This window comes from Eptatretus burgeri, chromosome 5, assembly GCF_056783735.1.
Source record: "Eptatretus burgeri isolate ZD-2024b chromosome 5, Ebu_testis_v1, whole genome shotgun sequence".
NCBI classification, from domain to species: Eukaryota; Metazoa; Chordata; class Myxini; order Myxiniformes; family Myxinidae; genus Eptatretus; species Eptatretus burgeri.
In genome coordinates, this window is record NC_140965.1 from 84,534,992 (window position 1) to 84,559,693 (window position 24,702).

General features: G+C 45.2%; 1 protein-coding gene across 3 annotated transcripts in view; it reads left to right on the forward strand.

Annotated features, from left to right (window-relative positions):
* The window catches only part of SPOCK3 (SPARC (osteonectin), cwcv and kazal like domains proteoglycan 3), a 570,187-nt gene that overhangs the window by 466,351 nt on the left and 79,134 nt on the right, over positions 1-24,702 (forward strand). For all 3 annotated transcript variants that reach the window (XM_085882734.1, XM_085882736.1, XM_085882735.1), the window contains exon 7: positions 17,015-17,134. In XM_085882734.1, the coding sequence (XP_085738860.1) occupies positions 17,015-17,134 (120 nt within the window). The remainder of the gene's footprint in view (positions 1-17,014; positions 17,135-24,702) is intronic.

Genomic DNA, 24,702 nt, shown 5'->3' on the forward strand with positions numbered 1-24,702 from the left:
TGATCCGTTTCTCTCTCCAAAAAGGGATCCATATGCTTTGCGTTTGGAGGCGCGGCCACACCGCCCGACGCTCAGCCATTGGACGGACGGAAAGGGGGCGTGAACCTCTCCTGATCCGTTTTTCCTCTCCCGAAAGGATCCATGTGCACTCGTGGCACGCCACGTTTGGTAACAATCACCGAATGGGCTTTGGACAGCACGACGTTCGGTGTTGACAGGTGGTGTGTTTGATGGTTGTGGAGGGAGAAAGGCGAAGGTGGTGGGGGGTTTACTGTGGTGGTTTGGTTGTTGGCGGGCGTCGTTTGAGAATGGGGGTGAGGCAATGTTTGCGGGGTGGGGTTGTGGAGGTGAAGGTAGTGGCGGTTTGGTGTAGTTGTTCGGGGGCATTGTTGGTGGTTGCGATTTGGTTGTTGGGGAATGATTGGTCCAAAATAATGACAGAGCAAAGAAAAACGGCTATCTAAAAGGATCGCAGCCCGGTGAACACGGAAATTCCCTCTAAACAACGGTGGAGAAATCTATCTACACACATACTTATCGTCATAACTGATCTAAGGACCCTTTATGGTGTATTGCGAATTTTGACAGCCGTAACACTGCCCCTCCCCTTTTTACAGACTCGTCCCGAGTCGTCGAATTTTTGTGTGCCATCATGTGTAAGTTTTCCCCTAGTACGATTTACCTTCGGATCCTTGAGTGCGACATTCAGTGTATTCATGTCCCCAAAATAAATAACCTACGGGCTGAGTAACTAACGAAACAAACCCACTCAAATGGACGAATTAAATAAAATGCCAGCGCTAAGACATACATGCCGGGGGCGCACTCATATACAATACACAACATAACAACTTAATCTTATAATTTACACTATTCCATGGCCCAGGATTGATGGACTCTGCAAGAAAAACAACAGTCACAAGCAGGGGGCCAGGCTGCTTAAGCACAGTCCAAGACCTCCCCCTTCTTAAAATGAATGCAGTGAACAAACAAGTGGTGCACGGGCCGTTGGTGCAGTCCCGTTTTGCAGCTGCTGGGCAGTCCCTGCAATTTACGCGAGGATCCTGGCGCACATGGTAATGAACAAGGAAGGGGGGGGGGGATGCAAAACAGAACGGGGCTGGTGGACATGGGCAGCAGGCATGGATGGCAAAGGTGGACAGGCAAGGCATGGCATGACAAGGCCGCTGTCGCAATCAGCCGGCAGATGATCGACCGGCACAGACCTTGAAGCAAAACTCCAGCAGACGATCTGGCCGGCACAGGCCTTGCAGCAAACACCAGCAGACGATCCGGCCGGCACAGGCCTTGCAGCAAACACCAGCAGACGATCCGGCCGGCACAGGCCTTGTAGCAACACAGCCAGCCGATGAAGTTGGCCAGCCTTTGCCCTTCAGTGGAGGTTGGGGGGGGGGGGGAGTGCGGTGGTGCTGGCAACTCAGAAGGCGGGCTCGGACCTACCAAACCGTCCCCTTCCCAACCTATCGCCTTTGCCTGTCTCCGTCCATACCCACTCCCTTAATTTGTCAAAACCCAATTTAGCCCCAACTTATTTTTTTGTTTTTATTTTTATTTTCACTTCCCTTCTATAATTTCGGCCCCTAACCCCCTTTATCGTCTTTGTTCGGCTAACCTATCCTGTCATCGAGCCTACTCCCAACCCCTACGTTCCCTTCCTGGAGGGGAATAAGGGAGAGCTAGCGTCCTGTGTCGAGGACCAACTCGAGCCTCAGGATGGCCTCCTCAGATTTCAGCCAGCTTAAACCAAAGTGGGTCCAGCGGCGATCTTAAACCAAAGTAAGGAAGTCTCAGCTTCATCTGTGAAAAGAAGACTTTGAGCTGCAGGTTTGACAGATCGAGTGGCAGTAAGAAAGCCATTGTGAAAGGCCCTGTCACACCTTGACGATTTAGCCAACGTATGCCTGGCGTATGCAAAATTGGGCTAAAACGCCTGCACACGTGGAATACGTTATGGGTAAGTTTGTATACGTTAAGAGCACGCTGAAAAACACTACCATACGTCGTAGTACACTGGCTTTAATCGTTGTACTTTGCGGTTGTCCTCAAATTTTGACATGCTTGAAATTTTACGACGTATGCCAGCGTATGACTCGCACGTTCTGCTATGCTGGCCATGAGTTGAAGGCACGTTATGCGATCCTTGACAAACGTCGACACACGTTCATAAGTCGAAACACGTCGAGGTAATGATTAGCTTACCCAAAACTTATTTATAACCGATGAGTAACGTGTTGTAGGCACGTTACACGTTACACGATCTAACGTATGAGTAACATGCTTTGAACCTATGTGTAACGTATCTCCAACACATATTGACGTATGTATACGTATTTGATTGACGTCTTCCGGACGACCACAGAACTTACTGAACGTGTTTCAAATTTTATATGTATATATATATATATATATATATATATATATATATATATATATATATACAGTTGGAGGTGAAGGGTCGGAGGTAAAGGGTCAAAGGTGGGGGAGTGAAGCCACGGGGGATATAAACGGCCGCGCTCGCCAAACAGTTGAGTTCGGAGGGGAGAAGTCAAGAGTTCGAGTTCGCGGTTGGGAGTTGTCGGTGGAGCTGGGAAGAAGTGGTAGTAGTCAGAGTGAAGAGGACGGAGCTGTGGAGAGGTGGCGGCGGCGAAGGCGATCGAGGGGGTGCTCGCGTCGGAGTCGGGGAGTGGCGGAGGGAGAGGACGGCGGCGCGACCGAGGTCGAGGTGGAGACGCTCGTCGCGGGACCCGAGACAGGGTGATATCCTCCTCCCCCCCGAGCATCAACAACCCGCTCCTGTTTCCCCCCGTGCTGAGATAGTGCGACAAGGGGGCCCCTTTCCCACCCCCTACCAGACACTGTCCGCGAGGCCCGCGGAGTTGAGGCACCACCGCCTCTGCGTCTCATCATCAGATGGGTAGGCCCGACACGGTCTCGGCCCCAGGCCCGCCTACCCCCCTCATCCTGGAGGGTGGTTCTTTTTCTTTTGCTTTGGGTATCTGTGTTGTCGGCGCCGTCTGTGAAGTAAAATTGTATAAGTGTTGCCGTGTGCTCGGTAGTCGGATAGCTCTGCATTGTGTTTCTCTTTTATATTTGCTTTTTGTGTAATATTGTGTTTCTTCTCCTTTTACATGTGCTTTTGGTGTAATTGTATATGTGTGCTTCCCGTTCATCGCGAAATAAATGTGAGTTATGTTGAACTGTTTTCCCGCTTCGCTTCGTCTTTTCTTTCATTGAATCTCCATCTTGCTTCACGTAAAGGGTTGGTCGTGGGCTAAAACGCCCGATAATTAATCGAACCGTCGAGGCCGATGAATAACACCGCTCGGTTATCCCGATAGTACGGAACGGGTCGCTTAAAGTGGCCCGTGTCCGAAGTCGACCTGCGGCGAGGTGCGGTCGCCCGGTCTACCCTCCGTGTGGGTACTTAGGTAGGTCGAATTTGGCGAGCAACCCTATCCCACGCGGGGGCCGATTGGCACGATCGTGGTGAGGCCGAAAGGTCCACCCGTGACTAGTTCCCGGCGTTAGTCCGAGAGGGTCACGACTGGATTGTCCGTCCGGTGGGTGATGTGCCGCGATTCGAGTTACGTGGCCGTTCGCACGCCGGCGGGCGCGAATCCGCAACAATATATATGTGTATATATATATATATATATGTATATATGTATATATGTATATATGTATATATATATATATATATATATATATATATATATATATATGTATATGTGTATATATGCATACATACATCCATGCATGCATCCATTGGGACCATACTCTGTGCAGAGAACTGGTGCTGCCGAAGCAGTCTCCTTTGCTATTGGGCACAATCCTGGACAGGTTGCCACTCCGACACAGGATACCAGCAACCTGGCACACATTTTGTCGAACTCAGAAGGATGACAGGAAGAGTCAACCCCACCTGGTATTAATTCAACAGTTGAGTGGGATTTTAACTCAGGATCCTGGGATCCCAAGCCCTCCACCAGAATCATTTAGCCAACACCAGGCGATATGTGGATATATATATATATATATATATATATATATATATATATATATATATATATATATATACATGTGTATATGTATATTGTTACGAATTCGTGCCCGCCGGCGTGCGATCGACCGCGTAACTCCAATCGCAACCGCGTCGCCCACCGGACGGACAATTCATTCGTGACCCTCTTGGAACTACTGCCAGGAACCACTCAGGGGTGGGGGTTTAACCTCACCACAGCCCAGTCCACATTCTACCCGCGCGAAATAGGGTGAATCGCCAAATGTAGATATACCTAAGTACCCGCACGGGTAACCTACCGAGGGGCTGCACCGCGCCGCAGGTCGGCCTGGGACACGAACCGCTTAAGCGGCCCCTTCCGTTCTAAAGCAATAACCAAGCGGTGTTATCGCCGACCTCGACGGATCCGATTCTCTTTACCGGGCGTTCAAAACCCACTACTCATTCCACGATGCAAGATGGCTTTCAAAAGGGAAATAGGACACGACGAACGGGATACATTTCACACAAGGACATTTATTCACGAAGCACGTATTACACACACAACACAAGCAAGGCAGTGATGCTATGTACAGGCAAGAAATAGAAAACAAAAGCAATACGACCAACTATAAGCAAGGGTGTATTTACAGCACAGTTACTTAACAGGTTCTACTTACAGGGACACGGCACCACAGCAGTCATACAAAACAAAAGAAATGAAAAACCTCCTCATCGGCAAGGGGGTAGACGGGGTCCGGAGACCCTTATGGTCGTGGGCCGTGGATGACCGAAAAGGCCCATGAGACCGTGCAGATTACCTGCACCCTCGAGGTGTCTCGGTGCGCAGGTCACGACGTCTGCTCCCCACGGCAGCTAGCATGGCCGTGCCTGACTCCAGGCCTTGCGACGATGGGCGGTAAGCTCTCTCTGGCGCTCCTCGCCAGACGCGCAGGTTCGCACCACACAGCCGGCAGAGCTGCGCCTCCCGTCTGCGTCCCCGATGCGTCGCCCGGACTCGCCACCGGCCCGCGCCTTTGCCAACAGGTAGCCCAACAGGACCACCGGGAGACAGGGGAAGAATTCAGCGCCAAGACGAGAGGGAGGGAGAGGGAGCACGACCCGACGTCCACAAGAGAGAGAACTCGACCTCCACCACCAAGAGAGCGAGAGCCCGCGTGCGGTCCGCCTTATATAGCGCGGGGCTCCGCCCTTCGCTCCTCCCCGTTTTTGGCTCCGCCTCCCTTCGAGAAGCTTCCTGAAAAGGGGCGTTCCCTCACTCTGACCGCCTCACGCCTGCATCCACCAATCGGCAGCGAGCTTCCCTGCCCCCTTCCCTTCACACCAAGCATGGGAAAAATAGGCGGGAAAAACCCCACAGGCTCCACAAGAGCTTTTGTTCTGCCAATCCTGCCCGCGTTCTCGGATGGTTCCCGACACGGAAACTGTCGTAGCGTGGACCGTGGAGGATGGCGTTCGGAAGCGGGGGTAGTGGTGAAGATGGTGGTGGTTGTTGTGAGGGAAATTGTTGCGTGCTTAGCGTTGCGGCATACTTGGTGGCGGTTGTTGTTTGCGTGTAGGTTCAAAATAACGATAGGTAAAGAAAAACGGCTATCTCAAAGAGTCGCAGCCTGGTGAACACGAAGAAAAGCCCTATAAACAACGGTGGGGAAACCTATTGAACACTCACCAGCATAGCTAATCTAAGGAACCTTTATGGTGTATTGCAAATTTCCACAGCCGTAACAATATATATGGTTGCGGGCCGGCTGGATCGGGTGAGAAGACCACTCGGTGGGGGAAAGCTACGTCGATTCCCATCAGACTCCCCAGAATTGTAGGCCGTCGCTCACGGATAATTCCGTGACGCGGTGGGTCGCTTAACTGACTGTGGACGCCAATATCTCAACCGCGTGACCTAGGGTCCTCCTGTCTAGAATCAGGTGATTATATTCAAATCATCAATCACAGGTATTCGACACATAGAAGTACACGTATTACAAGCAAGTGATATATCGGGAGTAGGGGAAAAGAGGGGGGGTTGTACAAGTGGTTGTGGGGAACCGGGGAAAATTGTCCCATTTATTGAAGTGTCCCTTTCCCCTTTCCTTGCTAATAGGGTTCATCCATCTCAGGTTCGGGTTTGGCTTTGGGCTTCTTGAGTGTTGTCTTTGGATGCCACCCTGAAACACACTTTCGCAAGCCAGCCATAATGGCTGCTTTGATTACAGACAATATGATGAATATTCCAGTCAATACGGCCAATATCAATTCCTGTCAATAGGAACCTGAGAATATTTCCACCCCAACCTCCAAACATTCCTTGCAACCATGTTCCGAACTTCCACCCTGGGTTGTAATTATGATATTTTGCAGTTTCCTTCCTTATATATCCTACTAGATCAGTGTTTCTCAACCGGGGGCCCGTGGCCCCCCAAGGGGGCCATCGGCCTTCAACCGGGGGGCCATGAGCGGATGCCGAAAAACTGCGATTCAGAATGCAGAAGCTTGTAATGTACAATTAAGGTGACGAGACTCCGGTCATAGTGTCAAAGTAAAAAGGGTAGATGAGTTTAACCACGATTTTAAAAGAGAAGGCGGAGCCCACAGAGCATTCATAGTAAACCAATATTTACAAAAACGTTAGAATTTTGTTTTTTTCAATTTTTTTCTCAGATGTCGATGGTTCGAAAATGGAATGAGAGCTATGTCAAGTTTGGATTCACGAATGTTAGTCGAGATGGCGTGGACTGCACGCAATGTCTGCAATGCTCGGTCGTGATGTCAAATGCGTCACTACATCCTTCCAAACTTTCAAACCATCGCGACAAGATGCATCCCGGAAGGAAGGAAGATAATATCGACGCTCTGTCTGTAAAACGATCACGATATGACCGTGAAGCGACACTTCCCAAATTTGGATTCCGGCCAGAAGAAAAACCTGCTCTTCAATCCAGCTACGAAGTGACATACCGAATTGCGAAGTGCAAGAAGCCGCACACTATTGCTGAGGACCTTATCAAGCCATGCACAGAGAAAATGGTGGAATTGATGATCGGACCAGAGGCGAAAAAGAAGATCCAGCAACTTTCGCTCTCTAATGACACGATCCGACGACGGATTGACGACATGGCCGCCGATGTGTGCCGTCAAGTTTGCTCCGAAATCAAACAAAGCACGCTCCAGGATAGCCTTCAATTAAACGAGTCTACCGACACCGCCCTGGAGAGCCAGTTGATCGCCTTCACTCGCTACGAGAGAAAGGGAAAGATGAAGGAAGAGTTCTTGTTCTGCAATACCCTGCCAACCACAACGACAGCGGCAGATATCAAAGCTATTGTGGACTATTTCTTTGAAGCTAATGGACTCGGTTGGCAGAATTTCAAGCACATTTGTACTGATGGTGCCCCAGCGATGGTCGGCATCAGAGGAGGGATCGTCACGCTTGTGAAGAACGAATGGCCCCATGTGACGTCCTCCCACTGTTCGCAACACCGATACGCTCTTGCGTCAAAGACTCTTCCGCCTCGTTTGCTGGAAGTCATGGACGTCGCGCTCAAAGTGATCAACTTCATTCGTGCAAAGGCCAAAAATCAGCGACTCTTCCAACTCCTGGCCAACGAAATGGGAGCGGAACATGTTGGACTTCTATTCCACACCAAAGTCCGTTGGCTATCGAGGGGGAAATGCCTCTCTCGGCTGTATGAACTCCGGGTTGAGGTGGAAGTCTTCCTGCGAGACGACGAAAACAACCTCCATGTCCACTTCGACAATGAAGAGTTCGTCAAGATGCTCGCCTACCTGGCCGATATATTCGGCCGACTCAACGAAATGAACCAGTCCTTGCAAGGCCGTGATGTGACGGTCAGTGACGTTCAAGACAAGCTTGCTGGACTGTCTGCTAGAATGGAAGTCTGGCAGGCACGAATCAAGGCCAGGTCCACTGCCTCGTTTCCTTTCTTAGACGAGCACCTGCAGACGCAGAGGATTGAGCTTCCCGTCGGCATCAAAGATTGCATCACTAGACATCTCGACAATCTCTCCGCTGAGTTCAAATCGTATTTCGACGATGCACCGTTGGATGTTCCGTGGCACAAAGACCCGTTTAACGCCAAAATTGAACCTACTGAAGATGAAGCAGAGGAGCTGGCAGAGTTGAAGGTTTCAAAAGCAATGAAGCTGGTACTCAGTAACAAAGAAGACCACTCCACCTTCTGGTTGTCTGTTCTGGATGCGTATCCACAACTCAGCAAGAAGGCATCCGTAATGCTCATTCAATTCGCCACAACATATCTTTGCGAATCTGGATTTTCTGACCTTGCAATCATTAAAACGAAGTCCAGAAACCGTCTTGACGTTGGGAACGATATTCGCCTTGCTGTGTCGAAGACAGAGCCGGACATAAGAGGCCTCGTCAGACAAGCCCAACAGCAAGTGTCTCATTGATTGTATTGCTTAGAAAAATGTTTACTTTGATTTATCTTTTAAGACTGAGTAAATAAATTTCAGAAAACGAAATCTGCATCTTTTATTGAAGGGTAGGGGACCACGAATGTTAAGCGACTCGGTAGGGGGGCCATGGGCCATCAAAGGTTGAGAAACGCTGTACTAGATCATGGATATTCTCTGAATTATCTGGAATATACGTACAACAATCTTTGTCAATTACAGCACAAGTTCCCCCTTTTTCAGCAAGTATCATATCCAAAGCCACCCTATTTTGCATTGTCATTGTCCTTAATGCGACTAACTCCACATTAACCTTACCAAATCCATCAGCAGTTTCATTTCCCATCATTTCCAATGATGCTGCCATTTTAATGAGTTCCCTTCTTGCTACCCAGGATCCATATCGGGGGAAAAGTACCATTGTTGCAAGTTCCCCAGTTGATATGGTCCTCTTCCGTCGTTGTTGATTTACCTTAGATAATGGACCAGTGATCAAACGCATGTGTGGAACGATAAAAGCCAGGAAACAGGAGCCGGTCCAATTGAGTGGCAACCAAGGATAGGCTCTAAACCCACATACAAAATATTTGCCATTGGATGTGATCTTAGGATATGTTCCATTTTTTTTCCTTCCGGTTGTCGTCAATGTCATTTATCTCTATGGATGAGTTACATGTAGAATTCCCTGCATAAAATTTGCTACTAGGATTTGTCCAAGTAATACAAAGAAAACCAACTCGTTTGTACGTAATCCTGAAATACGGAGGTCTTTTCTTTAGGTTATAAGGAGGATACCACGCACCTGTAAAGACTGTACATGTTGAGTTACTGGTTCTGTTTAAATTGTAGTCATGGAACCAAGCAGCTCCACAGTAATCTATTTCCTCAAATGGGATCACAGATAATGGCACACCCGTCTTCGAGGAGTGCGGAAGATAGGTGCATACCCAACACTTAGTTTTATTGCTCATCATTGCATATCTGTGTGACAAGAGTAGGAACATATTAATCCCATGTGTTCCTAAGTCATGCAAATGCTCAGCATGGTTTCCAATTGCTCTTTTCCTTCTGTGTTCGATTGGCCAATAGTCAATTTGCATTTCCACCTCACAACTTCCTATCCAAAGGGCAATTATAGCAATTAGAATTTGCTGTGACACGTTCATTCTGGCGCACCCTCCTATTCTGTTGGGATGGCAAGTTTGCAGTGTGAGGAGTGTATCCAAGCAGGCTTACCTTCACACTTGACAGCTACGTGGGTAACCAGTAATACCTGGAAGGATCCGGTCCAATGTGTCTTCAGGACGTTCCTCCTTGTGAACACCTTATTGTTCACTCAGTTGCCGGGCTGGATGCCGTGATGTTCCTCTGCAGCCGGGTCTGGTCACCCTTCTTTGACCTACGAGTCAAATTCTTTCACAACCTTTGTTGGAGCAGCAATGATGCAACCAACAGCCAAAAAGGCAGCACACCTACATCCCCCTTTTGCTCGTATGGCCACTTTTGTGAGCCAGACGAGCAAGCACCTTTTTTCTCTTAATCCTCACCAATCAAAAGTTCCATTCTCCTCATGCATATGTATTATGTCGATGGTTAAAAGTTAATGAATACCTTATACAAATCAATCCATTCATCAGCCTTCAAAACCTCTCTGCTGTCCATCTAAGCACTTGCGTAAACCCACTTTCCTTTATCAAAACAAATAAATACAGTTTAAACCTCTGTTTTAAACAGGTGTACAAAAATTGTCAAATCACCCGTCAACGCCAAGTCACCAGGCGAACAGCACCCAACTCCCCCTTGAGTACATTCCTTCAACCTCGCCCAAACAGCCCCACGGTCCATCATTGCAACAACAAACAAAATCGTCCAATCAAATCCAATGAATTTACCCTGACAGATGGAGGCCCATATAAAGACAACAGGTGTTTTTTTTTCTGCCCGTTTCCCGCACAGAAAGCTATGCAATGAATTTCAACGCATGAGGAGGAAATTAGGCCCATCAATCCTATATAATCATGGCAACATTGGGGTACTCTCCATGCTCACCACCTATATCCTTCGTCCCTTGACTATCCATCCCGAATCCCTTAATCCTGTATCCCGCATCCCTCACCATCCAAAACTGTTGTCCAATGTTGGTCAAATTGCAACAGCATCGCACTCAACGCCATTCCAAGACAAGCAAAAGCATGACTCTTTACAGGTGCAGCGGCCATGATGATATGAAAACGCGTTTTAAAATACCAACTGACGTTGACGTCGAAAGACAAATATAAATTTAAATTTCGACATAAATGAAGATGCAGTGAATGGATCATAGAGTTAAGGCGCTGTCACACCTTGACGATTTAGCCAGCAATGGCAACGTATAAAAATGTATGTAAACCGTTGGCGTATGCTGAAATTTTGATGTTTTTTTTTTAAGTTTTGGTCGTATTCATAAAGTGTTGGTCGTATGCATAACATATAAGTAATGGGCACAGAACGTTTCATTGTCTTATAGATAACTTATACCAACGAATGCTTAGCCTGTTGTCAGCGTTCACAACCTATGCCCAACGATAGTTTAACTTTGGCATAGCGTGCTGCACGTATCGCCGACGAACTCGTGGCGTAGCCTGTTAAAAACCTGCCTCTCGCCGATTCAAATCATAACCGCCTGAGAATTGGAAGTGTCAACCACGCAGTCACACCTTGACGATTTAGCCAGCGTATGCCGACCTATGAAAAATGTGTCTAAAACGCTTGCACACGTCGAATACGTTATGGGTAAGTTTGGTTTACGTTAAGAGCACGCTGAAAAATGATGAAGTACGCTGTCATATTTCGTGATACGTTTAGTACGTCGTGAAATTTCAAGCATGCTGAAAATTTTACGACGAACTCGCCATATGGCTCACACGTTCCGCTACGCTGGGAATAAGTTGTAGGCACGATATGCGATCGTTGACACATGTCGACACAAGTTCCTTGTAAGTTACTCATAAGTCGAAACACGTCGAGGTAATGTTGAGCATACCCGAAACTTATTTTCTCCGTCAAGGCACATTTTCTTTTTTTCTCCTTGGCTCCGTGAAGGCACGTGATGAAATATCTGAATTGTTGTTGTTTTTTTTTTGTTTTTTGTTTTTTTTTAGTCTATCAGAAATTTTAAAATATATTCGGACATTTGCTTTTAACCATTTTTTAACCATTTTAAGTCTGTAACCATTTTTGGTTTTATATGCCAATCGAACGGATCGTTCCTCGACGCGACATAAATTAATCCATAGCGGCAACTTCATCCGAATCAACCAGATTTATTGGGGAACATCGGGGATCACAACACAAGCAAAATTCACGACAATGCTTTTATTCACAATCTTTAACCCATTCTAAACTGGGGAACCACGGACTACAGGTTTTGAGGGGGTAGCTACCGAGATATGCCTTAAACATTGTGCAGACAAAGACAGACAGACAGCATGCATGCAAGACAAGACAGAGTACTTGGTGATGTTTCATGGACGAGAGGACCATGTCAAGAGCACGAATGTCACTCGCAACAGGCAAATGTCCACGGATTCGAGCCCCAGCTCGAACGCGCCACGTGGCGCAAAATGGCGCTCGTCCTCCTTTTGTCGCAGACCTCATGCACGCGGTCTCCACGCGCTCTGACCCCGCGTAAGGTCGACGGCACAAGACCGCTAGATCAACGATGGGTCTCAGCCGATCTCTCTCAAGGGCCAGCATACAAATCCAGGCCTGGACTTCACCAGACAAGACCCAAATTGAGGTGTTTGGGCTCTGGCAGGCGGATCGGCAGGCGGGTCGACAAACGTGTCGAGGACCTTCTCATGAAAGTCGATCGCCCACTCGACGTGCAGGCAGCCTCTAGTCGTTTCTCCTGCTTCCTTCACGAAGGAGATCGCAGACAGACACAGCCGTCCCCTACACAGCAGATCACGACTCCGACCAGTTGTTTCTCAGTTCCACCTTTTCTTTCTCGGCCGATGGCAGACTCGACCCTCAGGTTCAGCTTTCTCTCCCGGCCGATTCACCACTGCCTTTTCTTTTCTCGCTCGCCTCGAAGCCCCTGCTCATCCAGCAGATCGCAACTCGATCTCTCTGTTTCTCGTCGTTTCTCTGTTGCCTTCCCTGCCTTTCTTTCGGCTCGTTCCTCACAAAAAAACAGACACAGCTGTCCCATGTACAGCTGATCGGCGCCACCATGACACTTACAGTTTCACCACAGTTTCTTTTTTGTTCGCTCCTTCGACACACGAGCACACCTCTCTCAGCAAAGCCGACAACCTACTCCCCTTTGCGTCACTTCCTCTTTTTGGACACACCGTCTCAGTTGACTGGGCGGGGCCTATCGTCTGTAGAGGGGAGGAAGAAGAGGGAGCCCTTGGCACACCACCACTGTACGAACAATAAAAACATGCATCCTACACCTCCCGACACACATGTAACGTCCATTTTACCATACAACCTAGCTAAACATGCATTTATTGGGGGATCTGAGCGAATCCTATATTTAGTAGTCCAATAAGGGCCATTTCCATAACAATATGTATATATATATATATATATATATATATATATATATATATATATATATATATATATACATATCCTGTATATATACATGTATGTATATATACATATATATATATATATATATATATATATATATATATATATATATATATATATTTATACATATCCTGGTGTTGGCGTAGTGGTTAGGGTAGCGGCTTGGGATCCAAAAGATCCTGAGTTCAAGCCCGTTGGCCAGTTGAATTAATACACACCAGGAGGTTGACTCAGCCTGTCATACTTCCGAGGTCTGCAAAGTGAAAAATAGGTGTACCATATCCCTGTGTCGTAAGAGGGTGACCAGGGTTGCATCAGGAAGGGCATCCGGCGTAAAACCTGTGTCAAATCATTATGTGGATCATAATGGATGATCCGCTGTGGCGACCCCTAACGGGAGCAGCCGAAAGAAGAAGAGTTTTATTTATATATATATATATATATATATATATATATATATATATATATATATATATATATATATATATATATATGTGTGTGTACACATATATATGTACATATATATATATATATATATATATATATATATATATATATATATGTGTGTGTGTACACATATATATGTACATATATATATATATATATATATTTATACACATATACATACACACACATATACATCTATATGTATATATATATATATATTTATATATATATATATTGTTGCGGCCACAGGTACTGAGACACCAGCTTGTCACTCAGGGGGATTAATCCCTGGTTGTCCTCGGTAGAACTGGACCTGGGGACACCGCTCACAATTAACGTTATGGTACGGTGGGTTGTTTTAGAACCACGAACGCCACCCAGTTAACCACGAGTTCCAGTGGCAGCCGTCTAATTATTCCGTTTAACTAGTGGTCACGTGGTTACCTGAGCGCGGAGCGTGCCCTCGGCAAATCACCAATGTTATCTGATTGGATTTTAAATAGGGCGTCCGAGCATTTTAACCGCTGGTGCGTGCCGACTATTTTTGGTCAAATCTGTAGTAATTACCTCACTGTCTATCTCGGTTCGAACAATGCTAGACCAATGGAAGGAAAGTCCAAACACGGATAGGTTGTAAATCGACAAAGAAAATTTATTAACAATAAAATAAATAAATAAATATATTTTTTCTGAGTGAAATAAAGAATTAATTTCAAAGCAAAATCAATCAAAATGCCAGGAAAGAGACAAAGAGCAGATGCTTATCAGGGGTTGACTTACAGCGAAACACAGACATGGGTACCCAACAGATTATTCGGAGGAGGGGGCGGGGGGGAAGAATCGTCTCGCTCACCAGAAAGTAGTCGTCCATGAAGTGAAAATGTCCTGAAATGTGTGCGTGCGTGTCACTTCCGTCGCCAGCACCCAGCATTGCTGTGCACCCTCTTGCGAACAGCCTTGAATGCCATAACGACCAAATACCATAACGACCCATGCACTCTCAAAAAAGGCGGGCGTCGGAGCTCGCGAAAGAATGTTGCTGAGGAAATATAATTGCCGGCTTCAGAGCTCGTGAAAGAACGTTGCTGAGGAAAAATGAAGGCGGGCTTCAGAGCTCGTGAAAGAAATGGTGCTGAGGAAATATAAGGGCGGGCTTCAGAGCTCACGAAAGAACGTTGCTGAGGAAATATGAGGGCGGGCTTCAGAGCTCATGAAAGAAATGTGTGTAAACGTGTCTGTCATCAAGAAAAAAGCTTCCCATAAGAGAGGGGTTCTATTCTTTGCCCTTCTCAATGCATCACATTTATGATCCCATTAGACATGGGGATGGGGCTAATCTGAACATGCCTTTAAGGAAATAACTATCTGAGGACCTGGATGTGTGGATGCATTTATCAGACCATATTCTGAAATCCGTAACAATATATATATATATATATATATATATATATATATATATATATATATATATATATATATATATATATATATATATATATATATATATATATATATATATTGTTGCGGATTCGCGCTCGCCGGCGTGCTGACGGCCACGTAACTCGAATCGCGGCACGTCGCCCACCGGACGGACAATCCAGTCGTGACCCTCTCGGACTAACCCCGGGAACCAGTCACGGGTGGACCTTTCGGTCTCACCGCGATCGAGCCAATCAGCCCCCGCGTGGGATAGGGTTGCTCGCCAAATTCGACCTACCTAAGTACCCACGCGGAGGGTAGACCGGGCGATCGCACCTCGCCGCAGGTCGACTTCGGACACGGGCCACTTAAGCGACCCGTTCCGTACTATCGGGATAACCGAGCGGTGTTATCGTCGACCTCGACGGTTCGATTAATTATCGGGCGTATTCAGCCCACTACCAACCCTTTACGTGAAGCAAGATGAGGATTCAATGAAGGAAATGACGAAGCGAAGCGGGAAACAGTTCAACACAAAGCACATTTATTCGCGATGAACGGAAAGCACACATATTCAATTCCACCAAAAGCACACAGAAAAGAAAAACACAATTCAATTTACACAAAAAGCAAATGCGACAATGCAGATCTAATACCGATTACACGAGCACACGGCAACACTTATACAATTTTACTTCACAGACGGCGCCGACAACACATACCCAAAACCAAGGAAAAGAATACCCTCAAGGATGAGGCGGGCCTGAGGCCGAGACCGGGTCGGGCCTACCCGTCTGGTGATGAGACGCGGAGCGGCGATGGTGCCTCAACTCCGTGGGCCTCGCGGGCAGTGTCTGGTAGGGGGTGGGAAAGGGGCCCCCTTGGTCGCACTATCTCAGCGCGGGGGGAAACAGGAGGGGGTTGCTGATGCTCGGGGTATAGAGGATTTTTATTGCCCCGCAACGAGCGTCTCCACCTCGGCCAGGTCGCGCTGTCGGCCTCCCTGGGGTGCAGCTCCCTGCACGACGCGAGCACCCCCTCGTCTGCCCTCGCCGCCTCTCCACAGCTCCGTCCCCTCCGTTCCGACTCCAACGCACACGACGACCAGCTCCTTCTTGCCAACTCCACCGCCCACGAAGTCTTGACTCTCTGTTCCCTCTCGACTCTCCTACTCCCTGGACTGACGAACACGGTCGCTTTTATCAGCCCCGTAGCTTCGCCCTCTCATCTTTGACCCCCTCCCTTCGACCTTTCACCTCGCTCCCCATTGGCCCGAGAAAAAGTGGGCGTGAATGCTTTTTGATCCGTTTTTGAAGCACAAAATCCGTGATTTTGTACACGCTGTTCGGCGCGCGCCCTGCACGAGTCCAACACCGGTACCCACAGGCGGCGCAAGAACGGTGGCGATGCGACGGTTGCGAGGTGTGACGTGAAGGTCGTGGCGGTTGTGGTGAAGCGGCGTTGTGGTTGGTGGTGGTAACAATGGCGGTTGGTCCAAATTAAAGATAGTAAAAGAAAAACGGCTATCCTGAAGAGTCGCAGCACGCATAAATGACATGTATTCCCACTAGACAACGGGTTTGGGCCTAACTACACATGTACTTACCGAGATACCTCACCTAAGGGACCTGAATGGTGGTTTGCGAATTTGGTAACCACAACAATATATATATATATATATATATATATATATATATATATATATATATATATATATATATATATCTGAACATGCCTTTAAGGAAATAACTATCTGAGGACCTGGATGTGTGGATGCATTCATCAGACCATATTCTGAAATCCGTAACAATATATATATATATATATATATATATATATATATATATATATATATATATATATATTTATATACACCCTGGTGAAGTACCTGCCTCACTGGGCTCTCCACTCCCCCCCCCCTCATGAAATGAACATGATAAACTGATCGATTGACTTAATATGGTGTTGATTGAGTACAGGCATGATTTGGCCTGGCTTCCTCCTGTCAAATTAACTTGTGTATTTCTGATCATTCTTCATAATCTTTGCTCTTCAGCTGGACATATTTCAGTCATCAACATCCTTTTGTTCTTTCAGATGAATGTGGCCAATGGGAACTCAATGACATGGCATCTCGCCTCAAAGATTGGTTCCGGGTTCTTCACCAACGCAGCCCTGAATCGATCAATCCATCAAGTACGCCGACGAACCCCGCTGGTACTTCTATTTCTTCTCCTCCTTTTCAATATTTTTGCTATTTCATCCTCTTTACCCTGACCAGGCTGCAGCTGAAATTAATGTCAAAAGTATGCTTGACTGACTGTTCCCATACCCATTTATATATAGCCTCAGGTCATGCTTTGTAAGGCTTCTTAAAATTTGCTGGAACAGTTTTACAGAATCACCTGGTGCAGCCCATTTCCCTCCCACTGACCTTATGATAATATGTTATGTAATTGAAATTTGCAGATTGCTGAGTTTGTGGTGAATCAGCCAGCAGCTCAGTGCAATTGATAGTTGTGCATTGATGATATGTATCATACTCTTCATATAGTTTTTCTTTATCATACTCTTTACAGAGTGCTGCCAAAGCAGTTTGTTGTCACGGGTTATTTCTGGATACCTTGCTGTCAGTCAGGGCAGGAATTTCGAATTAGTTCATGGTGCCAGCAATAGTTCACCTCTTCACAAAGGACAATTTGGGATTTTGATATCCACCAATTGAAGCTATCAGACGGGACACAGAGTTTAACGTCCATCTGATGTATGGCACACACAATGATGCATTGCGCTGCATATGAAACACCAGGATGAGAATTTATAGCTGTGTCGACATTCAAACCTACTCTAGACAGCTGAGGGGTGAGTGTGCATACTTCTAGGCAATCCTGCACAGGCCCTACATGACGCAGGGTAGAGATATCCGGCTGCCCCAAAATGCCTTGGAATGAGAATCGAAGAGAAAGTGTTGTCATGGAATAATTGTGATTAGGAATTGATAAATGATGCAATGATGTGTTAATGCTTATAAAAATGTTTATCTTCCTCGGACCTATTTTGAAGAAGTGCATTGCAAAGCGTGTGCCCTCTTAGTTTGAGAAACCTGGGTTCAAAGCACAAATTGACTCTCCATTGCCTCAACTCCTTGCATTGCTGTTATGGAGTTGGAACCTATTAATTATTGGTTCCATGCTGCCTCAATGACTTCATTATATCTAACTATACTTTATTGAATATATATTTAAATGTAGGAAATGTATGCCAATGTAAACAAAAATAGTGAAATATTTTCTGCCTTGCTTTCCTCTGCATACATACTATGGCAAAATATTGGTCGTTGGCCAATCTTTAATTTTGAACATTGAATTTAAAGTTAAGGAATAAAAAGATGAAAAAAAAAATTTCCCCATACAACTTTTAAAGACAGCTGTGTCTTTAAGAATTGCATAAGTGATTCTCTTTATAAGTTCTGCTCTTGTGAAGAATAATGTGAGAATAACACTGGCAAAGCCAAAACTCAGTGTTTAAATTACATTTTGATAGCAATAAGCCTATGTTTCAAATCCTCTTTCACCATTTATTCTCATTTATATTGGACGATTTTATACCTGTCAGTTATTTCCAGTTGGAAGTTCTCTCCTTTGTGGGTTTAAAATCTCTCTCTCTCTCTCTCTCTCTCTCTCTCTCTCTCTCTCTCTCTCTCTCTCTCTCTCTGTCTCTCTCTCTCTCTCTCTCTCTCTCTCTCTCTGTCTCTGTCTCTGTCTCTCTCTCTGTCTCTGTCTCTCTCTCTGTCTCTGTCTCTGTCTCTCTCTCTCTCTCTGTCTGTCTCTCTGTCTCTCTGTATCTCTGTATCTCTGTCTCTGTCTCTGTCTCTGTCTCTGTCTCTGTCTCTCTCTCTCTCTGTCTCTCTCTATCTCTGTATCGAGATCTGTCTCTGTCTCTATCTCTATATCTGTCTCTGTCTCTGTCTCTCTCTGTCTCTGTCTCTGTATCTGTCTCTGTCTCTCTCTCTCTCTCTCTCTCTCTGTCTCTGTCTCTGTCTCTGTCTCTGTCTCTGTCTCTGTCTCTGTCTCTGTCTCTGTCTCTGTCTCTCTCTCTCTCTCTCTCTCTCTCTCTCTCTCTCTCTCTCTGTCTCTCTGTCTCTCTGTATCTCTGTCTCTGTCTCTGTCTCTGTCTCTGTCTCTGTCTTTGTCGCTGTCTCTGTCTCTGTATCTCTGTCTCTGTCTCTATCTCTCTCTCTCTCTCTCTCTCTCTCTCTCTCTCTCTCTCTCTCTCTCTCTCTCTCTCTCTCTCTCTCTCTCTCTCTCTCTCTCTCTCTCTTTCTCTCTCTCTCTCTCTCTCTCTCTCTCTTTCTCTTTCTCTTTCTCTCTCTTTCTCTCTCTTTCTCTCTCTTTCTCTCTCTTCTCTCTCTTCTCTCTCTTCTCTCTCTTCTCTCTCTTCTCTCTCTTCTCTCTCTTCTCTCTCTTCTCTCTCTTCTCTCTCTTCTCTCTCTTCTCTCTCTTCTCTCTCTCTCTCTCTCTCACCCCATCTCTCACTCGCTATATCGCTTTCTCTCTTTTTCTGTCTCTGTCTGTCTCTGTCTCTGTCTGTCTCTCTCTGTCTCTATCTCTATCTCTACCTCTTCCTCTACCTCTACCTCTACCTCTACCTCTACCTCTACCTCTACCTCTACCTCTACCTCTACCTCTACCTCTACCTCTACCTCTATCTCTATCTCTATCTCTCCCTCTCTCTCTCTCCCTCTCTCCCAGGAGTGTGTTCTATTCGAAAGTGGCTTGCTTACTGCTTGCCAAGCAGCTCGATTGATTCAAAGTGCTCAAGGCAAGCGTTCCAATGATGAATGGAGTGCTTGGCACCGCTTAACAAGATGGCAGTCTCCAGTGTAAACAATGCTATCGTGGTACTCTGGCAAATGCTTGTCCAGACAGTCGTTTTTAGTTTTACTCGATCCTCTTGTGACAACTTCCACAAAATAATGTATTGTTTTAGCAGCAGCTACAGAGCATGAAGAAGAGGGAAAGAAAGATCAATAACTGGGGAGTCAGAAGGAGTCCCCTACCATGCTTATCTGTATGGATCTACCTCTGTTCATTTTGGCTTCTGAACATTTAATTAGTTGTCGTAGGCCTATCATTTTGAATCTCACTATTGTGGCCATTTTTGCTGGCATAACGAAGTACCTCTCTTAATTACTGTCTCCGCTTGCAGAGTGGGTTGCAAAGCGATTGATATGGAATGGCTGGCTTGGCAAGCGATAGCAAGCTGCTTGCTAACGGAACACCCCCAGGTGTTCCTAAATAGGGGAGACCAAGAAGAGAGGCTCAGCGATAATAACTAGGAAATGGTATTTATTTAGAAACCAGTGATCTGATCTAGAACTGTCGAGTTAAGTAGTATTTTGATGTAACAGTTTTCTGTAATTTTTGTAGTTATGAAATATCGAACATGCTTATTTCAAAGCAAAAGCCGAGGTTATACAATTATCATTTTTAACATCACATGGGTCCACCGTGTGTGCAGTTTATGAAGACTGTCATGGGGCTGTCTTTGTCAATCTGCCTTGTGTGTGGTTTACTTCATGCAACCCACTAGTCAAGACCGTGGCCTGAGGCCTAATCGCATGTTTCACTCTCCAGGGAACTTAAAGCCATTATTTTACCGCACGATCGCCATGCGCTATTTTTGGCCTCTGGCGAAATGAAAACTGGAATGTCTCTTTTATTTAATCCAGACTTTGCCATTGAGGGCTTTATGTGCTCAGTGCATTGCTTTCATCACACTTCAGTCGGTTTGGCATGGAAGTGGTTGACATCATGGCTGAATTGAGCTGCCCAAATGCCCTGCGAAGCAAGGAGAAAAAAGCCCTCAGGGCATGATGAAAGAGCATGAGGGAGTTGAGGAAGAGCACAAGGGAGTCGAAGAGCATATTTAAGCGAGTGCGAGTCTGCTGAGGGTCAAACTGAGTGGTGGGAGGTCATTTTGAAAAGCTTTTACTCTATTTGTGAACTGTAAATAAGCACCACTTTAATCAATTAATGAGAATGGGGAGGAATGGGACAAAAGGAATTGAGAAGGAAACGAGCATGAGTGTGTGCGTGTGTGTGTGTGTGTGTGTGTGTGTGTGTGTGTGTGTGTGTGTGTGTGTGTGTGTGTGTGTGTGTGTGTGTGTGTGTGTGTGTGTGTGTGTGTGTGTGTGTGTGTGTGTGTGTGTGTGTGTGTGTGTGTGTGTGTGTGTAAGGGGCGAGGGGTGAGGAGGCAAATGTGGAGAAAAAAAATTACCAAAGTGTTGCGTTTTGAGAAGAATCAGGTCCGGACCATAGGAGTACAACAACACGCTTAATTCCATCTCTCAACTCCCCTTCTTCTTCAGCCAATACCATATAATCATTGTTTAACGCCCTCATGTGTTCAAAGTGGAATTAGCATTTCATCGTAATTATATAAACAGGAAAGAGCACGAACCACTCGACAAATCCTCAGCTTTATTGAAGCGAAGAGTAGGAAGAGTGGTGTGCACTTAGTCAATGGGTGTGCACCTTGACACACACACAACTAACTGTAAAATTCTTACACCTTGTCAGCTTCCATTGCCTGGGAGGGGATCAAGGATGAATGAAGGAAGGAAGAGGGGAGGGAATAAGGAAGAATGAGTGAGGGACATGAGGGTGTGATAAGAGAGGTCAATTTCAGTGAGACCTCATCAGAGCTGTCAAAACAAAGTCATAAATCGTTCACATGCAAGGCATCCAGGACATTAGCGAATATTTGATGTTAAAAAGTAAATCGTTCACAAGCAAATTCGGCATTTCATTTCTTCTTTCTGGAGGGCAGGACAAAATCGCTATTACAGAGCATGAATGGGGATTATGCAGTTCTACCACAATACACTTCCGGATGTCAGACCGTTCCTGGAATGACGTCAAAGGATCACATGATCATGATGTTCTCCATTGTATCAGCAATGGATTTGGGGGGTAAAGAAATAGGGGTACTAGTATAATTTTTGTTCCAAAGTTTTTATTCAAGAAAACACCGATGAATATGTGTGTAGAGAAACCAAATTTATTCATTAAACCAAACATGAAATTATATTTGTACTGGACCTTGAAACCTTCTTCTCCTTTTAATAGAATATCACTGGCCTTTTCTTTTTTTTCTTTGCAATTGTTGTGTTTGCAGTTCGTTTTTACCTGACGTATACACAAACAATGAACCGGTAAAAGTGGTAAAAGTGCATCGTTGTGCCCTAGACTTGTAAGCAAAGACTCAAATAGTAATCTCTTCCAAGGATATTTGCCGTTCTGCCATTTGACTTTGATGGATTACAGAGATATAAATTCATGGTTTAGATCTTTTATAAAGTTTTATCCAAGGTGATTGCAATGCAGTTTTAATGCCAAACATTTCTACAATGTGTACAGTGCAGGCAGAAAACGAGATGAATTGTAACTCTGCCTGGCAAGGCATAAACTTTAAATTATTCAGTGAATTCCAATCTGACTGTAATCCAATTCTGAACCCAGACCAATAGTTGCATCATTATTTTAACTCTGGAAGTACCGGTTGCTTTTGAGACACCAAACGGATAACACAGTTGCCCCCATTTCTGCCACAGTCAGAAGAGAATCTGGAATTTGGCCAGAATAACAATACAAAGGCCTACTATATGTTTGAAATGGCACCATGGGGGTCTTGGAAATGGCTTTGTACAGGGCTTATAAATCCTTGAAAGCCTACTTATTTACCACTTTACAAAACGCCTGAAAATGGCAGGAAATATATACAATAGAACCATTCATCAAGTTTTTAATTCTTCAAATCTATAAGATCCTCCATTCTCTGCTTGGTTGGGGTGACTTTGATATTCTCCATTGGTGGCAGCAGAAATCTCACTCAATTCAGAGGGGCTTCCAGCACAAATAATGAGCCCTGCGCAGAGAGCTTAGAAAATTGTCATCATTTAACGCATGTATACAAGCTAGTGAAAACCATGGATGATGTATTGCATGGGATGCAGTTATTTGTCTTTTCTGAACTATTGCATTTTATCACAATAAAAGACATTTTACCTTGAGCAGAGCAGCTGACGTTGAGAATTCTAAGTATAAAGGTGATTAAAGATGCTCAGTAAAACATAATACAAAGTAGAGTTAATCCAAGATGAAAAAAAAAACATCGATACAATGCTTATTGTTGATTTTGCTGATCGATCGGATTTTGACGGACAAAACAAGGGAGAAGCGGCTGTAAGAAGCCACTTGGCCAGTACAAAACACCAGACAATGTGAAAAAAGTGAATGCTCTGATATCCTGTGTAATAACCCAGATAGTACCTAGTTTGGAGCAAAGTAAACCATCATCAGGTATGGAATTAATTTTTAATTTGTCATTATGTTTTTAATTTTCATAGTAAATTGAATCAGGGCTGACAGTTTTCATATACATTTACATAGAATGCTAAGTCGAGGAATATGGCTTCTCTGAATGACAACAAAGCCGAGCTGAATGGAAGAGTCAGCAACCATGACCTCACAGAAAGAAAAAACTAAATATGAATCACCTGGACAATAACTTCAGTCGAAGAAAAGAAGGCTGCATTAAGAAAATATTAAAGCACTGAACCAAGAAGATATTGTCACATGTACGTCCCCATCCTAAACCACAAGCAATTTTACTGCATACGCCCGGAATTATTATCAGGCAATATACACAGATAGCCAGCTTCAAGGTAAATTTGGACGGTGCAACACCCATAGTGTGACTTGTCCTTATTCTTGTGCAAGTTTAGACGTGATTAGCCAAAGGGATTTCTCTAATTAATTTATTTCACTCCAGGGGTTTTCAATTAACCGAATTGGTCAACGTGGGAAAAATGGCTCCAACCAGCCACATATGCGTGACTTATGAGGAAAGCACCACAGAGTATGCCGTGAGTTGCAGGCCAGTCACGTTGATGTAGGGGGTGCCTAGATTTCCTCCCTCTCACCAGGCACCCGCCCAATCAGACTTTAATTGGGGACACAGGACGAGACAAACTTACCCGATCTTTGCAAAGGTGACATGGCACATCCTCACAGCTGGTCCACACTAGCCAACCTTACCCCAACTCATGCAGACCTGTCAACCCCAAATTATGAAAAGGTGTGAGAAGTGTGAGAAGATGTGAAGTGACTGAGAATTGAGGATGCAAAGCACCCAAAAAAATCTAGTGGGGTCTGGGGATATGCCCCCCAGAAAATGTTTGCTTTCTGGTGTGTCTTAGATGCAATTTCCTGCATTCTAGTGCCAAATTCATCCATATTTTTTCAGTCAGAAGATAGGTATTTATGTCATGTTGTTACTGTTTAGTCCACTGCATGGACAAAAAAAAATGAACCAACAAATTGAACAAACAAAACATAAATTTTATTTTCATCAACAGATCAAATGCTGTACAGCAATTCGAACAATCATCATCCTTGTGATAAAGAAGTATTATTTCAGCATATTGATAGTATTTCCCAGTATTTTGTGGCGATTTCATGTGAAAAATGAACCTCCCCAGAAACAAGACATTTCATTGGATCAGGATAGTCATCAATAATCAACCAATCACACTCCGTCTCTCATGTAGGAAGTGCAGAATGACGTGAAGCAATCGGATTTAAGTTGGTATTCAAGGTTATAACATCAGTTAAACCAGTTGTACGTGATGCAATAATTTTGGAAATATTTTTTGTTGCTGATGAATTTACAAAAAAGTGTGAATTTATCGCGAGAACGTGACTTTCAACAGAGTTGTGAGT